At 51.1% G+C, this 18,912-nt stretch overlaps 5 protein-coding genes across 5 annotated transcripts; 4 read left to right on the forward strand and 1 right to left on the reverse strand.

Annotated features, from left to right (window-relative positions):
- Window positions 1–108: 108 nt before the first annotated feature.
- On the forward strand, window positions 109–2,766 carry A1O9_11463 (aminopeptidase; the record flags this gene model as incomplete). The annotated part of the gene is made up of 1 exon (XM_013399756.1): window positions 109–2,766. One exon carries the CDS (start codon window positions 109–111, stop codon window positions 2,764–2,766), a length of 2,658 nt encoding a protein of 885 aa, XP_013255210.1.
- An 826-nt stretch (window positions 2,767–3,592) lies between these two features.
- Window positions 3,593–5,274, forward strand: A1O9_11464 (cytochrome P450, family 51 (sterol 14-demethylase); the record flags this gene model as incomplete). The annotated part of the gene is made up of 2 exons (XM_013399757.1): window positions 3,593–3,786; window positions 3,849–5,274. The coding sequence occupies 2 exons, from the start codon at window positions 3,593–3,595 to the stop codon at window positions 5,272–5,274; spliced, it is 1,620 nt and encodes a 539-aa protein (XP_013255211.1).
- Window positions 5,275–6,251: 977 nt separating this feature from the next.
- On the reverse strand, window positions 6,252–8,247 carry A1O9_11465 (uncharacterized protein; the record flags this gene model as incomplete). Its single annotated transcript, XM_013399758.1, has 3 exons — window positions 6,252–7,288; window positions 7,347–7,645; window positions 7,703–8,247. 3 exons carry the CDS (start codon window positions 8,245–8,247, stop codon window positions 6,252–6,254), a joined length of 1,881 nt encoding a protein of 626 aa, XP_013255212.1.
- A 3,832-nt stretch (window positions 8,248–12,079) lies between these two features.
- A1O9_11466 (uncharacterized protein) lies at window positions 12,080–12,703 on the forward strand (the record flags this gene model as incomplete). The annotated part of the gene is made up of 1 exon (XM_013399759.1): window positions 12,080–12,703. One exon carries the CDS (start codon window positions 12,080–12,082, stop codon window positions 12,701–12,703), a length of 624 nt encoding a protein of 207 aa, XP_013255213.1.
- A 2,130-nt stretch (window positions 12,704–14,833) lies between these two features.
- A1O9_11467 (uncharacterized protein) lies at window positions 14,834–17,165 on the forward strand (the record flags this gene model as incomplete). The annotated part of the gene is made up of 2 exons (XM_013399760.1): window positions 14,834–15,295; window positions 15,345–17,165. 2 exons carry the CDS (start codon window positions 14,834–14,836, stop codon window positions 17,163–17,165), a joined length of 2,283 nt encoding a protein of 760 aa, XP_013255214.1.
- Between the last annotated feature and the right edge of the window lie 1,747 nt (window positions 17,166–18,912).

The raw sequence follows: 18,912 nt of genomic DNA on the forward strand, positions 1-18,912 counted from the left end.
AGTTCGGCCACTCCCGCCAGCCTACGAATTCGACAACCTCCTCCATTAAACTCCGTTTCCACCAGATCTCGACTCACCCCTCCTGCTTTCCACCCCTCTTCAAGCACCATGTGTCGCTTCATGTCTGACTCGCCCGGTGCTGTCAGCACCCAAGGCAGAGTGGTGCTTCCCACCAATGTGGTGCCCAAGCATTACGACGTGACGATCGAGGTGGATTTTGAAAAGTTCACCTTCGATGGCACGGTCATTATCGACTTGGATGTTGCCGAAGACAGCTCCTCCATCTCATTGAACACCGTTGAGCTTGAAATTCACTCCACCCAAGTCCACGCAGACGGCGCTCTGGTCACTTCTTCTCCTTCTCTTGCGTACGATGCAGACACGCAGACCACCACCATCAGCCTTGGAAAGACGCTCACAAAGGGCCAGAAGGTGCAGCTCAAGCATACCTACACCGGCCAGCTGAATGATAAGATGGCGGGCTTCTATAGATCCAAGCGAAGAGACGGCAAGTACCTGGCAGTCTCTCAATTCGAGGCCACCGATGCTCGACGTGCTTTGCCTTGTTTCGACGAACCCGCACTCAAAGCAGAGTTTACTGTTACCCTCATTGCGGACCAAGACAAGAGTGTGTTGTCCAATATGGATGTAGCTTCGACCACAACGGTAGACTCCAAGATCACTGGTGGAAGACGCAAGGCTGTCAAATTCAACCGCTCCCCGAAGATGTCTACATATCTACTTGCATTCGTCGTGGCAGAACTCAAGTCTATATCTACTGACAAGTTCCGCCTACCAATCAAGGTCTGGATGACACCTGAACAGAATGAGGAAGATGGGAGGTTTGCCCTAGAAGTGGCGGCCAAGACTCTTGCATTCTACGAAAAGGCTTTCCAGGCTCCATACCCATTGCCTAAGATGGATATGGTTGCCATTCCCGACTTTGCTGCTGGGGCCATGGAGAACTGGGGCTTGGTCACGTACCGGGTGGTTGACTTGTTGTTCGACCAGAAGTCAGCCGGAGCTGCGACCAAGGAACGGGTTGCTGAAGTAGTGCAGCATGAACTGGCACATCAGTGGTTCGGAAATTTGGTTACCATGGACTTCTGGGACGGGCTGTGGCTGAACGAAGGATTCGCGACCTGGATGAGCTGGTACAGTTGCAATGAGTTCTACCCAGAATGGAAAGTATGGGAGACCTTTGTGATCGACACCTTACAAGGAGCCCTTGGATTGGACGGTCTACGAAGCTCCCATCCCATTGAAGTTCCTGTCCACCGCGCCGAGGATATCAACCAGATCTTTGATGCTATTTCATACTCCAAGGGATCTGCCGTGCTGAGGATGATTTCCAAGTACATTGGAGAGGATGTTTTCATTGAGGGAGTGAGGAGATATATCAAGAAGCATGCTTGGGGAAACACACAGACCAGCGATCTGTGGGACGCCCTTGCGGATGCCAGTGGCAAGGACGTTGCACATGTGATGGACGTTTGGACCAAGAACATTGGATATCCAGTTGTCACTGTCACCGAGAACGAGAAGGATTCGAGCATTACTGTAAAGCAAAACCGATTCCTGCGAACGGGCGATGTCAAACCTGAGGAGGACAAGATCATTTATCCTGTCATTCTTGGATTGAAGACAAAGGATGGAGTGGACGAGAGCCTAATGCTGGAGAAGCGAGAACAGACGTTCAAGCTCAAGCATGGTCTTGACTTCTACAAGCTTAATTCCGACCATTCGGCACTTTACCGAACGAGCTATACTCCCGAACGACTGACCAAGCTTGGTGAGGCCGCGCAGCAAGGTCTTCTCTCGGTAGAAGATCGAGCTGGCATGATTGCGGATGCAGGAGCACTTGCAGCGAGTGGATATGGTAAAACGTCTGGAATCCTCAGTCTGCTGCAGTCCTTTAATACTGAGACTCAATTTGTGGTATGGAACGAGATCCTAACGCGCATTAATGCTGTGAGAAATACCTGGATCTTCGAGGATGAGTCCACCAAGGATGCTCTCAAAGCATTCCAGTTGAGTCTCACGTCGGCCAAAGCTCATGAACTGGGATGGGAATTCTCGGAGGATGAAGATCACATCCAGAGCCAGTTCAAGAGTATGCTATTCGGGTCCGCCGGCCTCGCTGGAGACGAAAAAATCCAAGCAGCTGCAAAGGAAATGTTCGGCAAATTCCTAGCAGGAGACTACGCGGCTGTGCACCCCAATCTTCGAGCATCTGTGTTTGCGATGGCACTACGCGATGGTGGAGAGAAGGAGTGGGACGCACTTCTTGCACGATATCATTCAGCACCAACAGCTGACGAGAAGAACACCTGCTTGCGCAGCTTGGGCCGAGCCAAGAGCCCTGGGCTGATCCAGAAAACGCTGAAGTTGGCCCTAAGCGGAGAAGTCAAGATGCAAGATATTTATATGCCGATTGGTGGACTGGGAACAACATCAGAAGGCATTGAGCGACGATACGAGTGGATGGAGAAGAATTGGGAGGAACTGGTGGAGAAACTACCACCGAGTATGACCATGCTGAGCAGTGTGGTCAGCATTTGTGCCGCAGGGTTCACGCGATCAGATCAAATGGCCAAAGTAGAAGCATTCTTCCAGAACAAGGACAAGAAGGGTTTCGACCGCAGTCTTCAACAGAGCTTGGATAGCATCCGAGCCAAAGCGAACTGGCTAGAGCGAGACAGTGAGGATGTGGTGTCGTGGCTGAAGGAACATGGCTACCTGAAGGCGGTGAGTGGGAAGTTGTAGACAGGAAGGCATGAGGCCCAGACGAGGAGACCCCTTCTGCTGAGGCCGAGGCTATGGCCAACGAGTGGTTATGCTATGGTGTATTAGTAGCTTGTCAATCCTAGAAAGAAATGCTAGAACGGTAGAATCCTGGTAAGAGAGACAATCTCAATTTCACGATATTTTTAATAGTGGTGTTAATGTGGTACTTGTCCTGGTTAGCCAGCAGCAATGTGTCAGGAATATGGAGGCTGTACTCCGTACTCCGTACGTGTAATACCAATTGCAGGAAGTGGTGTCACGTTTCGGCAAAGATGCCTTGTTCGCCGCTGCAGCTGGGGTTGAGACTCTGAGAGTGGACTGACACCTCGGGCGCCCCTGCCCATTGTTCAGCAGTCCCAGCAGTGCCGGGTAGTACCACCAATGTCCACCATTAGGCACCGTCTGTCTGCCTTCCGCCCACCCCACGCCACTCACACCCACGTCCCTTAGGCCTGACCTCCCAGGCCCCGACTCCCGACTGACGTGCAGGCTCAGTGCATTCGCTGAGTGGCTTCATTCGGAACAAAATCAACCATCATCGGCCAAGCCAGATCTGCTCGCCCGCCCGCCAATCACATCCCCGCCGTCCCTGGACCCAAAAGATCCCTGGGCTCGTTCCCCGTCCCCCCTGCAAAAAACCACTGAGCCAGTCACCGCCAGGCCCATGGGAATTTATCCTCAATCTCGCCGTCGCCATATCCTTTAAAACTTATCCTTCCCCTTCCTACGCCCGATCCCTATTGCTCCAAGTAGGCACCACACTCGTTTTGGTCGCTTCTCTGTTGTTACACCACCGCCAGCGATCATGGGTCTCCTCACCACCGTCGCCACGCCAATTGAGCACTTGCTCAACACTCTCCCTGTTTACCAGCTCGTTCTCCTCGGCTTCACCGCATTCATCTCCCTCGTCATCATCCTCAACGTCGCCCGCCAGTTACTCTTCAAGGATAGAAATGCCCCGCCAGAGGTCTTCCATCTTGTCCCTGGCTTGGGAAGCACGTATGTACCCTCCCTGCTCTTCCCAGTCCTCCCCCACTTGACACTAACGCGAAGCCGCACAGGATATGGTACGGCATGGATCCCTTCGATTTTTTCTTTTTCTGTAGAGAAAAGTACGGCGACGTCTTCACGTTCGTTCTTCTCGGCCGCAAAGTCACCGTCTGCCTGGGCACCAAAGGAAACGAATTCATCCTCAATGGAAAACTAAAGGATGTCAATGCCGAGGAAGTCTACACGGGTCTCACCACTCCTGTCTTTGGGGAGGGCGTCGTCTACGACTGTGAAAACTCAAAACTCATGGAGCAGAAGAAATTCGTCAAGTTCGGCCTGACCTTGGATGCTTTCCGCTCCTACGTCGATCTCATCTCCAATGAGACCAAGCTGTTCGTGCGCGAAGGAAAGCCCTTGCGCGGTCCAGCTGGCACCTTTGACGTGGTCCCCGCCATGGCTGAATTGACCATTTACACTGCATCAAGATCCCTCCAAGGAAAGGAAGTCCGAGCCAAATTCGACTCAAGTTTCGCAGACCTTTACCACGATCTCGACATGGGGTTTGCCCCCATCAACTTCATGCTTCCTTGGGCTCCTCTCCCGCATAACCGGAAGCGAGATATTGCACAGAAGAAAATGACCGAAACATACATGGAGATCATCAAGGCCCGACGCGCGCAAGGTGGAAAGAAGGAGGGTGATGAAGAAGACATGATCTGGAACTTGATGAACAGCGTTTACAAGGATGGTACACCCGTCCCTGACAAAGAGGTTGCCCATATGATGATTGCATTGCTCATGGCAGGTCAGCACTCGAGTTCAAGCACGTCCGCTTGGATCCTGCTGAGACTAGCCACCCGACCAGACATCCAGGAGGACCTGTTGGAAGAACAGAAGCGAGTGCTTGGAGAGGACCTACCACCATTGACCTATGAGTCGATACAGAAGCTGAAATTCAACTCCCAGGTCGTCAAGGAGACGCTCCGATTGCACGCCCCCATCCATAGCATCCTACGCAAGGTCAAATCCCCATTGACCATCGTCGGTAACACTGCGACCAGCACCAAGACCTACCAGATCCCCATCACGCACACCCTGATGTCCGCCCCCGGCGTGACCTCGCGCGAGAGCGAGTTCTTCCCCGAGCCCATGCTCTGGGAACCCCACCGGTGGGACGACGGGCACGAGCTAGCGTACACGCGTACCGGCATGGACAAGGAGGAATTCGAAGACTACGGGTATGGTCTCATCAGCAAGGGCGCCTCGTCCCCGTACCTGCCCTTCGGCGCCGGCCGCCACAGGTGTATTGGCGAGCAGTTTGCCTACGTCCAGCTCGGCACCGTCCTTGCCCAGTTTATCCGTGAAGTTAAACTCAAGACCCCGGAGGGCCAGAAGCTTGTCGACACCGACTACTCCAGTCTCTTCAGCAGACCTCTCAATCCCGCCATCGTCGAGTTTGAGAAGAGGGAGCAAAAGTCGGAGAAATCCCGAAAATGAAACCAAATACGTAATTGTGATCCATAGAGCGAGCAGGCGCCACGCCACGGGGCAGGGCGTTGATGAAACGAGCTTTGTACATATTGGGTAGGATGGGATGCGCTGAGTGTCGTAATCTGCCCTTCCAGAAGACGAAACAATATACTATTAATTTTTGATGTGTATGCTAAGGTTGTTGGGATCGCATTCGCTGCGAACCCAGGGGCCAGCTCCGTACAAAGAGCCCCTATAGTGATGTATTAGCAAAAAGCAGGTGCTACCCGCTCTGGCCTTTGACAAAGTGAGGAGATAGGTCGTCTTGGTCCTGATCAATCTGAATGAATGAACATGTACTTGAGACATCTAATGTGTTTGGATTGTATACATAACTTCACATCACCATCCATGGAGACACATGCACAGCTGTACACACTAGTGTACACACGTCATATTGAGGAGTTGAGTATCGAACACTACAGTATATCTTCATATCTGGGGCGGCCTCCCGAAACTTCTAAGCTGGCGGAGAGAAATCGCACCAAATGCTAGATGTCCTTCAAGAGGGCCCGTTGTCCAGGAAAATAGAAAGCCGTCCGTTCTATAATATCCAAATTCGGAGGGAATCGCTTTCCACATGTCGTGTAGAGAATGAACGCCAAATGCAACAAGAGGGTGGGGATAAAGCTCTGCCGTGGGCCAGGCAGCGACGGTCTGCTTTGCTGGATACCGTTTCAGACATAATACAGTGTTGTTGAGTGAGCTGATCGTAGGTAATGAGTTATGAATTATGGGGTATTGTCTGCTGATAGTCATGGGGCGGACGTTTAGTTGGCAAGTAAATATTTCGGTGTTTCAAGACCCAGTGAACAACGCGCCCGGCGCCAATGCTGATGAGTGGGAGTGGCGTGTCATTAAATCAAAGATATCCTCTATAGAGGAATGCATACGAGTGGAGATGCTTCAAAAATTGAGCGTTGGCCCGCCCCGTGAAGCTCGACCTAGGCAGGAGCTACCATGCCGGGCTTCTTGCCCTTGAGCGACTTCCATTGAACGGATAGAGCACTGAAGACCATCAGGCACGCCATTGCGACTGCGATATAGAAGGTTGAAGTCAATGCAGTGTTATACGCCTGTTTGACTCCTTCCAGCTGATTTGCAGGGATGTTACTTGCGAGACTCGTCGCTCCAACATGCAGGATAATGGCCGGGTTGACACCGGGGGCTTGCTTCGGGATTTCGGTGATGAGGCGGTTGTTGAAAATGTTTTGAGCGACAGAGACAAAGAGTGCCCCACCGAATGTTTGCATGAACATCACCATTGCAGTTCCAGTCGGGATATCCTTGAGCGGCAAGACTGTCTGTACGGTGATTAAAGGCTGCTGCATGCCGAACCCAATACCGAACCCGTAGAGGATTTGGTATCCAATCCATTTATCATGGGCTGTGGTGGTTTCGAACGTGCTGAGGAGGCCTGCGCCAATGGATGCGAGAAGAACGGCGGCGTAGTAAAAGGGAGCGTAGTAGCCGACGACCGTCGTCCCGATCCCCGAGATGATATTAGCAATGACCAGGGAGAGGATCATCGGTATACACATGATGCCGGATTTGAATGCAGAAGCACCCTTGATGGCCTGGAACCAGATCGGGAGCCAGTAGACCATCACGAAGAAAGTTCCACCAAGACAGAAGGCAAACCAACAAGCCGCTGCCACACTGCGCTGACCAATGATGTTGAATGGAAGGGTGGCGTGCTCTTTCATGAAATACTGGATAATGACGAAGACGATAGTCAACACTCCGAAGAGAGTCAAGCAGAGAATGATACGCCAATTGGACCAAGCATAGGATGCACCTCCCCATTGCAGGGCAAGCAAGCATACAACAATGTCAACGACGAAGACACTTGTGCCGATAAGGTCGAGCTGATGTGCCCGCTGCTTGAGTGGCACCTTGGTCTCGGCCTTGCGGACGGGCGAATGGAAAAATACCAAGATGACTGCTACTGTCACCGCTCCGATAGGGAGATTGATATAAACTGGGGCCATATTAGCTGGAATGGAGATCGATCCAGGCGCACATCTCAAAACACTTACAACACCATCTCCAAGAAACTTTGTCGGTGAAAGCGCCTCCCAATAGAGGGCCAGCAATGGAGGCGATTCCGTACATAGCACCAATCATGCCTGTATACAATGGACGCTTGAGGAGAGGGACCGAGTAGGCAATAATGACCAGGGCACCTGAGAAGATACCAGCTGAGCCAACTCCAGCAATAGAACGACCAATAATGAGGGCGGAGGAGCTTGGAGCAGCGCCACAGACGGCAGAGCCGATTTCGAAGATACCAATAGAGGTCAGATAGACGATCTTGATGGAGTAGAAAGTGTACATCCTGCGCGGAATTAGTGGAGTGAACCTTGAAGATGACGGCCGCCAGGCTGGTACTTACTTTCCAAAAAATAGCTGTAGAGCGCAGGTGGTGAGCAAGTAGGATGAGCCATACCAGCCGACATCACCAAGCGAGTTGAAATGATCTGTAATTTTGGGGATAGCTGTTGCGATGATGGTGTTGTCTAGTGCGACTAGAAAGACCGACAAGCAGAGAGCAAGTGAGATCAAGGCCAACTTCACACCTCCTGGAAAGACCATCTCATCCTCGTCAGAGGCGTTGGGGTCGGTATGAATCTCTTCATTTTTGGTTTCGACGATGGAGGACGCCGTGCGGTTGGAGCTCCGGACTGGTACTGTTTCGAGCGCTGTTCCTAGCTTTCCTTCCGTTGTTGTGGCCGGATCTGTTTCGACCAACTTCTCACTATCGACAGAGTGAGTGAGTGAGCTGTCCTCTTCAGTGGTGCCTCCAAGCTCGGGCTGTTTTTCGAGATCCGTGCTGGAGACATTCTGGCTTGGAACAATAGTGGTTGCCTCAGACTTTGGGTTCGTGCCCCTTTCAGGCGCACTTAAGGTGTCCGCCGACTTTTTGGCAAAGAAGCCCATGTTTGCGACCGTAAGAAGCGAACGTTACACTGGACTTTTCCCCGTGCAAGTAGAAAGATGATGAGATTGGTCGCGATGGGAGTCCTCAGAGTGTCCCGGGTACAGACGCGATAGTGGAGCTTGTATGGGATGGATGGACGGGTATGACTCAGCTCAAGGGTGGGTATCTCCCAGTCACTTCCGGAATGTTTGTCGTCGTGGAAAAGTTGGAGTGGCGAAGGAGAAATAATGTCGGCAGCCAACGCGGTCTATTTCGACTGGTCGTATGAGAACAAGTAGTGGGCCGTGGAAGATTAATGAGAGAACCCTAGAGAAGAAAGAGGAAGAGGAATAACGAGAGGAAAAAAGACGCAATCGAGAAGGCCTATGGAAAGGGACAAAGAAGTATTGACTTACGAATGAAGAAGAACTGGAGGAAGAGGGAAAAAGTTTGGATGAACTAAACGACCGCCAACGAGATAAAGCGAGTAAGGGTGAAGGCCAGCCTCATGATTGGCTAAAGAATTGCGACATCTGCTTGCAACGGAGTTTAGAAGACAAAATATGGGGCTTCCGATACGATGAACTCCCAGGCTCCATTCTAATTTCCATGTTACTGTAAGTCAGGACTGGTCTCTCCACGGTCCAATTCAAGAGACGACTAACCCACTTGCCGCTTCGCTTGACACGCTACTGTATAAACTACAGCGTCTTAAGGCATCAAGCCATCTTCTTCAAGGCTTGGAAATGGGACTGCTTGTTTCCCTTCCCAGGAAGAGCAGAATTCAGGCATCAGCATTATTGACCGTATCCAATGCGAGACAATGCACGCAGTGGTTGTGAGTAGCCATAACGATCAAACCCGATCCATGCTGTCAAAGATCTCGTCCCAGAATCGCGGGCGACCAGTCCAATCGGCCCTTGGTTGTCATGACGTCCAAGACTCTTCGCAAGCTTAGAATCGTATTCGGCCTTGTGCGAGTCGAAGAATGCAACAAAGACAATCAATCAGGTGCACCGGATCACGGATCCTGCTTTATCCGGGTTGGCATCACGTGCTACTCGGCGAGAATATCCTCCGCCAGCCGAAGCCAACTCATGTCAAAAGCTGGAGCAAACCCATTCCAGTACCGCTGTAACTCCGAGCCTGGAAACAACAACCGACTCAACGGTGAGAGATGGAGCAGCTATGCAGGTACTCTGCTGACTGGAAACAAGGGATGCAAGCAACCGGAAGTGATGGTGGATCTTGACGGCAAAGCACGTGAATGAATGCTCTGAGCAATAACAGGAAGAAGCGACTTCACCCTTTTGAGGGATGGGAATCCGCCAGTAGTAAGTACTGTAAGTAAGCATCTAAGAAGCGCCTTTGGTTGTAATGAAGCCACAAAAAAGGACCCATCGTGGGAGCTTCAGACTGCACGCTCAGCCTTGCGAGCCTCTCTCGCAAGGCTGAGGCTGAGAGGCTGATTTTCGGTCACACATCAGTGAAGTGACTTCCACTCTCAACTTGCAGTCAAGGAACCCAGAGGCAGCCAGTCTGCTTCAATGAAATTGTTGTGACACAATTTCGCCTTACCAGAACTGCCCGGATTTCCAGATTCACGTACACACACAGAGACAAATTCCAAATTTGCCTTCCCGTTCCACGTCTCCAATCTCCCACTGTATCATTCATCTTCCCTTCCACACATTCTTTATCTCTCTTCTTTCGTCCAGACACACTCTTTCCCCTCCACAAAGCCCTTTCAATCGCATTCAAAATGCTGTGCTCTAAGGTCTTCCTTCTGGCTGTGCTTCTGATTGCCAATACAGGCTTGTCTCTCGGTCTTGTACCAACTTGGGATCAAATTGGTGGTTGCTCTGTACGTGTCAAAAAGGTCTGACAATGAGGGTTGATGAAGCCTAACCATTGCCATAGAAAATCTGTCTCAGCGCGGCTCTCCATGTTGTCTTGGAAGACCCTGCCTTGGGAACTCACAATGAGATCTGCCCTCCATTGTGGTTCGCTCTTCCGACTATTTCTCAATGCAAAGACTTCTGCTCCGATCCCAGCTACAAAGCTACCTTGACGCAATGTCTCAAGATCCAATGCCCTAGATGGCTCGTGGGAGAAATCTTGCTTCTCAGCAACCACATCATCTGCAACATCTCTGAGCGCCAGAATGTCAAGTTCAGCTCTGATGGCAAGGGACACTGGGATGTGCACTGGCCAGCTCAACTAGTCGCAACTGGAGAAGAGACTGCACGCACAAACGACGGTTCTGCATGGCCCGTCGTTACCGCAGGCGCTGGCGTGAGTCTCCATCAACTAGACAATCTTCTGCTTTCTCTCGAGTTCATTCCCACTAACTAAACCATCAGGTTCGTCGTGGCTTGCAAGCCGAATTCCCCGCTTACCCTGTTGCCGATGAACCAACGGCCATCGACCCTGCGGTTGTTGTAAGTTCGTCTTGGGTGCTCAATTACTTCTCTCGCTGATCCCACTCTCAGACTCCTCCCGCTGTTAGCTCTTTCCCCAATGCGACTGCCACCTTGAGCTGTGGCTCAATCAGTAAGTGTTCTCTTCCATCTGCCCTGCTTCTTCATTTATCGAATCTCCAACGCAAGACAAAGCTCCTGACGTTTCCGACAGCCACCGCAACCTCAATGGTTTTCATCACTATCACACCTGCTCCAAGCACCAACATCTCTGCCACCACCATCCTCCCATCAACTTCTTCTTGCAGCTGCAGCACTAGCACTTTGACCACCAGCATCTTTACAACCATTGCTGCATCATCGGTCCCGCACACCGTGGCCGACAGTTCCCACATTTCCTCGTCCACAAGAGTGACGTCGCTTCATTCAAGCACAGTCACCACTACACACTTTACCACTCACTCCACCACTCACTCCACTGCGACAAACTCGCTTCTACCCATGCACACTGAAACCGGCGCTGCTGTCGCGGTCGGTATCAAGTCGAAGCTGTTGGCTTTCGGTGCCGGAGGTGCGGGTATGTTCATGATTGCAATGTTGTAATGGATGGATCAAAATTCAGAACAGAGGATTTGAAATGGGAGTGGCATGGACAGGCATGGCAACAATAATGGCTTGGATTACATACCTTCGGCCAACGCCGCCGCCAGTCTGATGTGTTAATGTCATTGATCTTTAATGTGACGGAGAATACCATTTCTCAACACGGTGTCTCATCTTGGAATCTTTGTCCACATTTGCGACATCCCATAGTGAGATAGATGGAAATCCCGTACGTCAGCAAGCCGAGAAATTGTCTGGACCGGAAATCAAAGGAACTATTGAGTTCACTATTGTCCGCTCAAATATCTTTTGCTGTGCTGTGTCACTTGAGCTAGAGATTACCGCTTCCGCTTACCACTTTCACGAAGGAGCTGAGGGCACACAGAAGTCCTTCTATGACCACCAGCAGCTCAAATATTTACATAAGAGGTTGCACCTTATCTAAGGGTCAACACAGAGCGCGTCGTAGACGTAGACGGTGGGCTGGAGACCTCCAGTCAGACTCACATTACGCCTGAGTGGAAAGTTTGTGGGGCGTCCGCCTTGCACCATGAATTGGTTAGGTGCCATTCCTTGGCGAGGATATCATCGTTTTGGATTTTGGGTGCTGCCCTTATTTTACCATTTGAGTACGGTACAGCTCACACAGACTCTGCCTCCGCTCACGAACTCAACCATGAGCTCATGCCACCTACAGATCATCGACTCTGACAAGTGGAGCAAGGTTTATGGTCTTGTCTTTAGGCCAGGCAAACAGTCCGTCACGAGGAGATCGTGAGAAAAGTCACGTCCTCCAGGGGATAAAATAATTTGAGTGGCTACAGCAGAAATGGCTAAGAGAAGCCAGTCAAATCACAGCGAGAAAGATGATCCCTCTGATGATTGCGACGATCCGTCCACAAACAAGGAAATGTTTCGACGGGCGACAGTCTACGACGCCGTGGCGGGTAAACTTGGACCGAATGGATTTCTATCCCACGAAAAGGTGACCAGTAGCCAGCTTCCTAGTGGTCCTGAGGAATATCTTTTACGGCGAACGAACATTTCTAGCGAGCTGCTCGAGAAATCTTACGCGGCTGTAGAAGATGCAATCTCCAGTGGCAAGTTGCCAGACTCAGACATGCTCAAGGCTGTCCACGCATACGCATCTGATTTCTATTCATCAGCTCTTGGTCAAGGCAAAGAGAAAACCAACAGTCAGTCCCTCGATGAGACCGCATTGATTGCTGTAGGCATCCTACTTGAGGAGGCAGTGAGGGAAGCCCTAGGGGAGAATGGAGACATGGTGTTCGTGGAACCAGACGGGCTCGAGCAGGGGCTGGGAGAGAGTAAAATGACCAAACATCAGATTAAAGGGAGAGTCAAACCTTCCAAACCAATTTCGGGCCCATCAGCATCAGACGAGGATAGCGTGGTCGAAGAAGCATCTCCAGCAAAAAGGCGCAGACTGTAAAACATGCAGGGCACTGGATCCTAGTTGGACTAGGGAAACGGGAGATAGGATTCTGAGCGCATCCGGCATCACGCAGAATGATGACAGCAAGTGGCCAGTCCAAACCACAAACGGCATGCACAGGGTAACGAAAGCTTCTATGACCTGTATTATGCATCTGTGTGTTGGTCGAATAAAGATCATATCAACGACTATCTGACCTGGCCCAGCAACCAAGACTTGATTAAAGACCAGGCCGAACTGCGGGGATGCGCCTGGTAGGCCAAGACGAAGCTTGGTACGAGAGAAGCTTTGTTGGATCCAGCTTGTCACACGTGGGGAGACACCTAGAGGGACAAGCACTGCAGCACGAAATCTTGTGTTACATTTAGCTCAAGCGCAAGAGTAGGTGACGGGTGAATAGGCCGGCGTTTGACAGGTCGTTAAGGTGTTTACCTAGGCGCTAATGGGTGGTGCGAAATTCTCGTCACTGGGTTGATGGTCTCAGGCGACTGGACACCAAAAGCGGGGGCATGTACGAGCTCCAGTACTCCGTAAGTTGGAAGAGCCAATTCGCAAAGGCTGTCCAGATGATTCCCAAGGGTTGGCTTTCGGAAGCAAGCGAACAATCCAGTCACTAAACAGGAAAAATGGAGAAGAAAGAATGCTGGTCGCTGGGTCGCTGGGTCGCTCATGGGCGGCGGGGGGCGAAATGCAGTGTCCGTGTCATCCGAGGAGCAACATTACCTTCTATGTATCCGTACCGTGGAAGGCCACAGGGGCGACCGATAATACGAGGAGGACTTAGTGTGCCCTGCAGTCTTTGTTGTCACTTGACAGTGAAGCGTGGCGATTTGACGACTACGTACGGAGTATTGTAGCTGTTTAAGTACGAGTTTTGTCGGCTATCCCAAGTGGGTGCCAACTACGGAGTATAGTACCAACGTACGAATAGTGCATAATTGATAGTCCATCGCCCACCGGCATGACTCGGGCTTGGGTCGGCAACTCCACGCCAGCTACGTATCCAGCCAGGCGTGAGGATGGCTCCCGGTTTGGATAGGCCATCCTGGCACCCACTGGTGTCACACTGCAGATAACCTTGATTCGGGTTGGATGCAGGAGCCAGTGCTCGATTCGAGCAGCATGCCATCAAATACTCGTACAGATGTCCATCTAGACATATCACCGACACCGACACCTGGTTTTACTCGTGCGCTATGGAAGGATTTGATCGAGTGACAGGTAGAACTCTGTGGGCAAGTTGGTCTGTCCACGCTGCCACTTAGGCAGAAACCTTACAGTAGTATCGTAGTAGCTGCAATAATAACAGGGGGCATGGTCAACCATGGACGGGGTCTAGGGTCGAGGGCCACGAATCTATGATAGGCATGGGGGCTCTTCCTTCGCCGCCCCTCAGGCTGATCCGTCAACCATATGGGACTAATAATTACCCAAGTTAGTTAAGCACCGCGTGCACGACCCCCCTAGAAATATCGTCCTCCCAGCTCTTCTCCCAGGCTCCTCGCTCTCTCTTGAACTTGCCAAGCCGAAGCTTGAACTTCTAGACAAGCCTTCATCGTCCCAACTTGAGTCCTCCACCACTCTGGTTCTACCACTTTCATGAAAGCTTGGCCGGCCGCTTTCCCATGTCCTTGGATCATTGCTATATCCTCTCAATCTCTCTTCTGAATGTCGTAACGATCTCTCGACTATCCCGGCCGACCCTTTCGACCCTCTAACCCCACAAGCACGCCGACGCCCACTACCAAACCTCATCTCACGCTCCTCATCTCCACCCCGTCAATCGCTTTGCCTGGCCTCCCAAACATTGATTCGCAACTTCTTCTCGACGTGCGCGCGCTCCTTTAGCCCTTCCGGGCATCATCTCATCGCGTGTATACTCTGCCTTGCGTATCTCACAGCCGACTCGGGAAACAGGTCCTTTGGATGACCAAGCTGACTGGCTCACGCGCAGCTGCAGTGACCGCCGCTTGACGACGTCTGCCTCAGCCACCCTCTCGTCTTATCACCGATCCGATCGGCTCTTTTGTCATCTTTATACCACACACAATCACCTCCCAAGCTGGGCTGACCATGCTCTTGCTGAGATCGCCCTTATAGCAGTGAATGGCCCAAGTTTGTACGGCGATGCCTCTCGAGACACTGCTCACCAACCCCAATAAACCAGTGCCTCGTTCACGTTCTATCCTCTCATATTTCTCCAATCCGCTCGCAAATCATGCCCGGAACATGTTCGATCTTGTCATCGAACCCGAAGATCCATTTAGAGTGTATTCGCCGGGTCAGACTGTAAAGGGACATATCACACTCACTGTAACGAAGGGCTTCGACATAACACATTTGATAATCGCGTTGCATGGATATGCGAAGGTATACAAACATCAGGTGACAGCAAATGATGCCGTGCCCTCTGCCGAATTATTGATGACTGGAAGAGGTCCACGAAACTTCGAGTATCACGGCAATGGCCTCGCGTCGCTCTTTCAAAATGAACAGGTTCTTTGCGGAAATGGTTTCCTTAAGAAGCAAGTCTACAAGTTTGCTTTCGAGGTGGCTTTTCCAAACAAGAGCTTGCCCAGCACGATTGAAGTGAGTCCACATCGACAGATTTCACCAGGAAGCACTGACAAGAACACAGTTCGAGCGAGGGAACATAGCCTATATGTTGACCGTCACTCTTACTCGCCCAACGACCATCAGCCCGACCATCACTCGTAGCACGAAGTTGAAGTTCCAGGATAACATTGACATAGAAGCGATGTACACTCCAAAATCAAGGGTTATCTCGCTAGAGCCTGTTCACAGGCGCGGCAAAGTCAAGGCAATCAAAGCCGCATCATCGGTCACAACTCAAACTACGCAGAATACTCAAACCACGTCAAGCGCCGGCCAATTGACGCGAAACAACACTCAGAATAGTTCTGCTACTCGAAGTAGCAATTCCGTTTGCAATCCACCGCTCAGCCCTGCACCTAGCGACGATACCGCCCACTCCAACACCACTGCTACAAGCACACCTAGTTTCCAGGTGATTGATGCAGACTCACCCCCCGCGATACGGAGCCCGCACACGAGCGACACTCGAAGCAATACCACGTCCTCATCTTCTCACACCATTACTGCAACGACCGAGCTCCCGAGACATGGAGCCCTACCCGGAGACACTGTTCCGATTCGAGTCTCGATCACGCATACGAAAGCCGATGTAAGAGGCATGGTGATTGCGACCTTATATCGACAAGGTAGGGTAGACATGCATCCGGCAATTCCTCTGGCCACACGAGGGAAGGAGAAAAAGGCAGAATATGAAGATGTATATCCCAAGTCGCGGACGGGACTTGGAGGTCTATATTTTGCCAACGGCTCACCCAGCAGCGTTTTCAGAAAAGATCTCGCCCAGTCTTCCACCCTGATGGTTGTAAACCCTCACACGATGTCTGCCGATATAACAACCTCAGTTCGGATCCCTGATACTGCGTTTCCAACAATAGCCAATGTCCCGGGAGGCATGATAACATTCACGTATCATATTGAAGTGGTAGTGGACCTTTTTGGACGATTAAATGAGACCAGAATATTGCCACGACTCACCTCGAGTGAACCAACCTTCACCCACAGTATGGAGAATGGCAATCAATTAACTTCAGATTGGTCAAACAACATCCTGGACACAACTCAATTGCGACGGACAAAGAGTGTCATCACCTTTGAGATGTCTATCATTGTAGGCACAGTGGATAGTGGAAGGAAGCAGCGACAGACTAAGCAGGCCGAAATTCAAAAGCCAAGTGGCGACCCTCAATGGGGCGAGGATGGTTGGTATGACGGATATCACCATGAATATGACGATCAATATTATGATGAGAATGGGTACCAATATTATGATGGCTACGGCTATGACCCTACCTACTATCCGGACTACCAACCTCAAACCGCTGAAGTCATACCTCCACCAGAAGCACACGAGGAAATGGATGAGAAGGCTCGGTTGCGCCGGCAAGAGCAATTGTTACTTCCTAGTCAGCCACCACAAGAGGGCGAATCATCAAGTAGCGCGCTTTTGTACGCACCCACGGCACCGATGCTGCAGGCTGATCACGTATCTGAAAGCGCCGATACCCACCACGATGGGTCTGCGACTCCATCAACTGTTCACCCAGCTTCGGTGGCATCGGCAAGGTCTGGTGACACCATCAGACCTTACTCGGCCTCACCCCCACCTGCACCACCAGCTTTTACGGAAAACGAACCTACAGATGATAAGCAGGAACTGGAGCGACGACGATTGCTGGCTCAAGCGAGCGCCCCTCCGGCAGATGATATGCAGACAGAGCCGAGCAGTTCGCATGGGGCAACCTCGACTGCGACTGCACCAACGATTAATGAGGAGGATGAATATAATGTACAAACACTTCATCATGACCATACAGGGCCGGATTTGCCACAGTATGAGCGGTAGTGGGTGTGGAAAGGATTTTGGGATATTTTAACGTGTTGTCTCTTGTTCTTCATGCCAGCGAAGGCGCTGGAGGAATTGATATTTTATGTGGCAAAAATGAATCAAAGTTGCGAGGGGAACCCAACCGTGGAAAAGCGATCGATCGTCCTCAATCTAGAGGGATCGAACTCCCGTGGAATGAAATAGCAAGTCTGAACAGTGCACAGTTTTCGACGAGGAGAAGACAGAGATAGAGCCGAGCATGAGGATTAGGCCAGTGGATTCTCCGAACTTATCACTAAATATGATCGCGTTGAGGGAGGCGGACATCCACGGCGATGCGTATACGAAGAAGACAAAGCCCAGCGGTCGTCAAAGTGATGTATACACGAACCCGACACCGATATATAGTATTAGAACGAAACAGCGGGCACCAGTAGTGTAGTGCGTGAGTGAGTGGACGGGCGGAGTGGCGTGATCGGGCATGCACTACTAACTTGGGGCGAGTAAATTCCAAAAACTTGATACGAATGGGAAACCCGGGCTGGACGCTGCTACTTCGTTCTCTGTACTGGAGCGAACCCATACGGATTGCATCCAACAAGGAACCGTTCGCCTGCTGTCCAGCTAGGCTTGCAGTACATAGCTAGCCACTCGACCATACCTGTATGTACGAGCTGACTCGTGGCCAAGAGTCGCACAGGCGCTTGTTGCGTGGTCGATTCTCGATTCCCTTTTTCCCTCCCTCCCCAATGGCGTCGTCGTCTGTACTCGTACTACGTATGCACCCAGTACTGTATCTCAGCACTCGGCAGAGATAGTGGGTTCGATCGCTCGGTGTTGTTCGCCCCACCTGCTTTGTATCTAATATAGGGATTTACGTGCGTACTCTGTACCTTGGTATCTATGGATATCTCGCCTGTACTCCTGTACATGCGCCTACCTACCTAGGTAGGTGGTCAGCTGTCGTAGGGTCACGCTTTTCCGTCCGCAAGGCCCAGGTACTCTTGCTCGATCGGGGACCAAGTTTCATGTTTGCGGTGCACTGGTTGACCTTCACATATGGGAGGTAGCAACTAACTGGTTCCTGTTGTGTGTGTATTTTGTCTCTCTGTATCCTGAAAGCCAATATCTCAGGTCAAAATCTCACCCGAAAACACGTTGCTATTTATGAAAGAGAGGTTTGCTCCTGTGTCTGAGGTTTTGTTGAAATATGGTGGGGGAACCACATGCCTTTGCGCTCAGTGAGGAATCTTCACGTCTCTAGAGAAACAAGACAAGACAACTTTGGGTACACACAATAGCCAAGGTTAGTCAAGATAAGACAAGCATTTTTCCGGCCGCAGCTTGTTCGTTCGACCAGGCAGGACTCAGGAGTAAACTGATAGCTCAGGTCGGAGTAAATATGTACTCCAGCCTTGATCTTCCATCGCTCATTCCGCAAGGTGGTCACTGCAACCTAGAACCAGGAAAAGCCACGCACTTTCATGTCAAGTGAGGATTCCTGCGTCGTCCTTCCCATCTAAGTTGACCGATTGCAGGTTGGGATAGTCCGATATCTTAGGTCGCGCTTTGGGTTCTGATTGGTTCATTTTTGCGTTCATTGTTCGCCCTTATCTTTCCATTCCAAAACTTCCCCTTCAAGATAGGCGATGCTGTACAGGCCTTGCGTGGAAGCTCAAAAGCCATCTCTCGTCTCAGGGTGACTTGAATGGCTGTTGCTGTTGTTCCCTGCAATATTGCTCGAAGGAATCATACCACCCTAGTA

The sequence above is a fragment of the Exophiala aquamarina genome (genome assembly GCF_000709125.1).
Source record: "Exophiala aquamarina CBS 119918 chromosome Unknown aczIA-supercont1.17, whole genome shotgun sequence".
In the NCBI taxonomy this organism is placed as follows: domain Eukaryota; kingdom Fungi; phylum Ascomycota; class Eurotiomycetes; order Chaetothyriales; family Herpotrichiellaceae; genus Exophiala; species Exophiala aquamarina.